Source organism: Buceros rhinoceros, unplaced genomic scaffold, assembly GCF_000710305.1.
Source record: "Buceros rhinoceros silvestris isolate BGI_N320 unplaced genomic scaffold, ASM71030v1 scaffold21516, whole genome shotgun sequence".
NCBI classification, from domain to species: domain Eukaryota; kingdom Metazoa; phylum Chordata; class Aves; order Bucerotiformes; family Bucerotidae; genus Buceros; species Buceros rhinoceros.
Window position 1 is genome coordinate 20,169 of NW_010418394.1, and position 3,774 is coordinate 23,942.

Below are 3,774 nucleotides of genomic sequence, written 5' to 3' on the forward strand. Positions count from 1 at the left end.
GCTGTCGTGCTCCGAGGGGTCTGTCGGCCAGCCCAGGGCATGGGCACAGCAGCGACTTGTAGGGACGCGAGCGGCCGGAGGGTTGTTCTGTGCGTGGAGTCTTGGCTCCCAGCACCACTTCCTGCTGGAACCGCTGGTTTCTGTGGTCTCGCTGGGCAGGGCAAGCTCTGTCTCCAGACAGGGGATAACCCGCTTTGGTGCATTCCAGATCTTCGACTGCCCGCGGCTAAAGTTTTCCGAAATTCCTCAGAGACTCACAAACCTGCTGCTGCCACCAGACCCCATCGTGATCAACCACATCATCAGGTAAGCGCAAACCACCCGCCGCATCGAGCCCCGGGGCGGCAGCAGGGACCAGGGTCCGGGTTCCTCAACTCCCAGGTGGGTGCGATGGGTGCTGCTGAGTGTCCGCCCCCCGTGGGGACGGGGCCACCCTTCAGGAGTTAGTTGGGACCTGTGAATGCCAGCGGGTCAGAGAGCTCAGGCGATGTACGGTGGAGAACGCCGAGGCTCAGAGGAGGGCGTTGTGACCAAGATCCCGAACTTCTGGCCCCCTTGTCCAACCAGGCGTGTTCCTGGCCGCGTTCAGCAATCCAGGGCATGTCCAGCATGTTCCGTGTCCGAGTGACCATGGTGTGTGGCAGAGCGGCATAAAGAGACTCTGGGGCTTGGGGCCTTGCTGTGAAGATATTTCAGTATTTCCCAAGTTCCTTCGTAGTCTTGGACAACACCCTGATTTTGGCTGTTTAAACACCGTTGTTAATTGGGTGTAGTGGTTTGATTTCCTGCAGAGAATGAACAAATACTCTGAATACGCTAAAAATGGGGTTCTTCATTTTAAATGACTGGAAGATTAACTATGACATAGGCTATCAAAATAAAATTTGCTGTTTGCTTCATCTGACAGCATATATCATAATATAAATATATAATTTCATATAAAACCAAGTAATCCCAAAGCAGCTTGAGCACTGGTTGGTGGCTGGGTGTGCTGGACACCCCAGTGGCCTGTCTGGGGGACCAAAACCAGCGGAATCCTCAGAGACACATCGTCAGTGCTTTGGGGAAGAACAACAAGGAGCTGGTGGTGATTTCCCGGGGCAAAGAGGTTCTGCAGGCAGCGTGTCCCGTGTTAGAGACGAGCTAAAGAGCAGGACCTGGTGCGTGGCAGCGTTCTCTGACGTGCTGTGTGACAGCACCAGGCGCTACACTGCAGGAAGGGTCAAGGAACGCCTTGGTGACAGAGCCTCAAGCTGAGCAGGAATAAATCTGGCAGTCAGGTGCTGGGTTCAGGGGGAGTCAGTCATTTCAGACGCAGACACGAGGCACAGTAGAAGGGATCGCTCCTGGGCATCTGGAGCTGCCAGCTCAGAGCAGGGTCAGATTCTGGCAGGATGTTTAGGGGTCTGGACCTGGTGAGCTTTAGGCTCGCACAGACCCGGCCCCGTGCCCGGCGTTCAGTTTTTAAGAGTGGACGTAGTCACCAGTCAAACAACTCACAACCACTTGTCATGGTGTAACCCCAACTGGTGACTGAGGCAGCCGGCCACTTGCTCACCCCCGCAGTGGGACGGGGAGAGAATCAGAGGGGTAAACATGAGAAAACTTGTGGGTTGAGATAAAGAGAGTTTAATAATGGAAATATAGTAATAATAATACCAATAATAATTGTAGAATCGTATGAACAGCATCCTGGCTTGTGCCAGCACTGGTGTGGCCAGCAGGAGCAGGGCAGAGATCGTCCCCCTGTACTGGAGGCACTGGGGAGGCCACTCCTTGAATCCTGGGTTCAGTTTGGGCTGGAGCGTGTCCAGAGAAGGGCAACGAAGCTGGTGCAGAGTCTGGAGCACAATGCGCTGAGGAGCAGCTGAGGGATGTGGTGGGGTTGAGGCTGGAGCAAAGGAGGCTCCGGGGAGACCTTCTGGCTCTGACAACTCCCTGACAGGAGGGTGCAGCGAGGTGGGGGTCGGTCTCTGCTCCCCAGGAACAAGTGGCAGGACGAGAGGAACCGTCCTCCAGTTGTGTGAGGGGAGGTTGAGGTTGTCCCTGAGGCAGAATCTCTTCCCCACTGGGGCTGTGCAGGGCTGTCGCAGGCTGCCCAGGGCAGTGGTGGAGTCCCCATGGCTGGAGGGGTTTCCCAGCTGTGTGGAGGTGGTGCTGAGGGCCAGGGGTCAGGGGGGACCTGGCAGTGCTGGGGAACGGGGGCACTGGAGGAGCTGAAAGGGCTTTTCCAGCCCAAACATGACTCTGTGATTCTTAGATCAGCAGCTGTTAAAGCTGATGGTCTGGACAGAAGCTCCAGCTCCACAGTCTCTGATAGCTGAAGGATGAGGCGATGCTCGGGAGATACAAACACATAACAATACCCTGTTTGTACGCTCTTCTCATCGCATCTGCAGCAGATGAAGAAGAGCATTCTCTGGGCTGGTGGATATTCATTCTGATTCACTGTTCTGTTCTGCTCTCCACAGTGTTGACCCCAATGATCAGAAGAAGACTGCTTGTTACGACATTGACGTAGAAGTTGAAGACCCATTGAAGGGACAGATGAGCAGTTTTCTTCTCTCGACAGCGAACCAGCAGGAGATTACTGCTCTGGACAACAAGGTACAGGAGCTGGACGTCCCATGGTGTCTGTATTTGTGGCGTTCCTTCATGTGGGTCTGGTGTCACGCGGCAGAACCCACGTTGCGAGGCTTTCGAGGGCCGGATCATCCACGTGCAGCGGGAGGGCAGGGGGCTGTGACATCCTGCTGACGATGCGGTGATAGCAGGATCTGTGGTAGAGCAGCGGCGAGCTCTGCAGGCTCTGCCGGGGATTCACGTGCGGAGCTTTTGGTGCGGGTGTGAGGGGCTTGGTAAGGGGTCGACAAAAGTGGCTCCTCAGAGCAAGGGAAGAAGAAGAGGCGTGACACCGTGGAGCAGGGATGGTTTACAGGACATACACTCAGCCCCCGTTCCTCTTTGTTTACAAACAAAGACGTCCACGCCATTTCAAAGGGGGGTTGGACACCATCAGCCCGGCGGATTCAGGTACCTGTGGCAGCATCCTCTGGTTTGTGGTTCTTGAGAAAGGCCCTTTTCAGCAGGGCAGTGACTCGGCAGAGGGTTCGGTGTGGGCTGCACCCACTGGGCTGTTCTGTTTCTGGTCCAGCTCACCTTGTCCGTGTCTGAACGCCTGGGTGGGAATTAACGCAGTGACAGCACTTGGCTCCTCAGCGTCATCACTGCCACCTTCCAGCAGCTCAGCGCGGGCAGCGAGGAAGACTCCTCACCTGCCGGTACTGCAGGATTCCCAGTGAAACCAGTATGGGATTGCAGGGCTGTGGTTAACTCCCTCCAAGAAGGGAACCTGCTCAAGTCCGCGGGGTCCAATTGTCACCTTTGTCCATGAGGAGAAGTACCAGGGTGCTGCTGGGGCTGAGCGCAGGGTCACTGGCTGTGGGGGGAGTGGAGTAACGCCTGCTTTGGTGTCTTTCTGTCAGATTCATGAGACAATCGAATCGATAAATCAGTTAAAAATACAACGCGATTTCATGCTGAGTTTCTCCAAAGACCCCAAAGGATACATCCAGGACCTGCTCCGCTCCCAAAGCAGGGACCTCAAGGTGAGCCACAGGTTGAAGGAGGATGAACAGTGGAACCAGAACGTACGAGTTCTATCTGCCTGGATGTAGAGTGTGTAGCTAAAGCATCCGGGTGGAGAATGGGTGGCAGGCGGGGAGCGGACGCTGCGGGGCTGGGGCAGCCAGTGCGCGGGGCTGGGCGGAAATG

The 3,774-nt window shown here is 55.7% G+C and overlaps 1 protein-coding gene across 1 annotated transcript in view; it reads left to right on the forward strand.

Annotated features, from left to right (window-relative positions):
• SMARCD3 (SWI/SNF related, matrix associated, actin dependent regulator of chromatin, subfamily d, member 3) overlaps positions 1 to 3,774 on the forward strand; it is a gene marked incomplete at its 5' end in the record, with an annotated part of 16,045 nt that overhangs the window by 11,846 nt on the left and 425 nt on the right. The window contains 3 exons of the mRNA XM_010138540.1: positions 209 to 306; positions 2,472 to 2,607; positions 3,486 to 3,608. Coding sequence (XP_010136842.1) covers positions 209 to 306; positions 2,472 to 2,607; positions 3,486 to 3,608 — 357 coding nt within the window. The remainder of the gene's footprint in view (positions 1 to 208; positions 307 to 2,471; positions 2,608 to 3,485; positions 3,609 to 3,774) is intronic.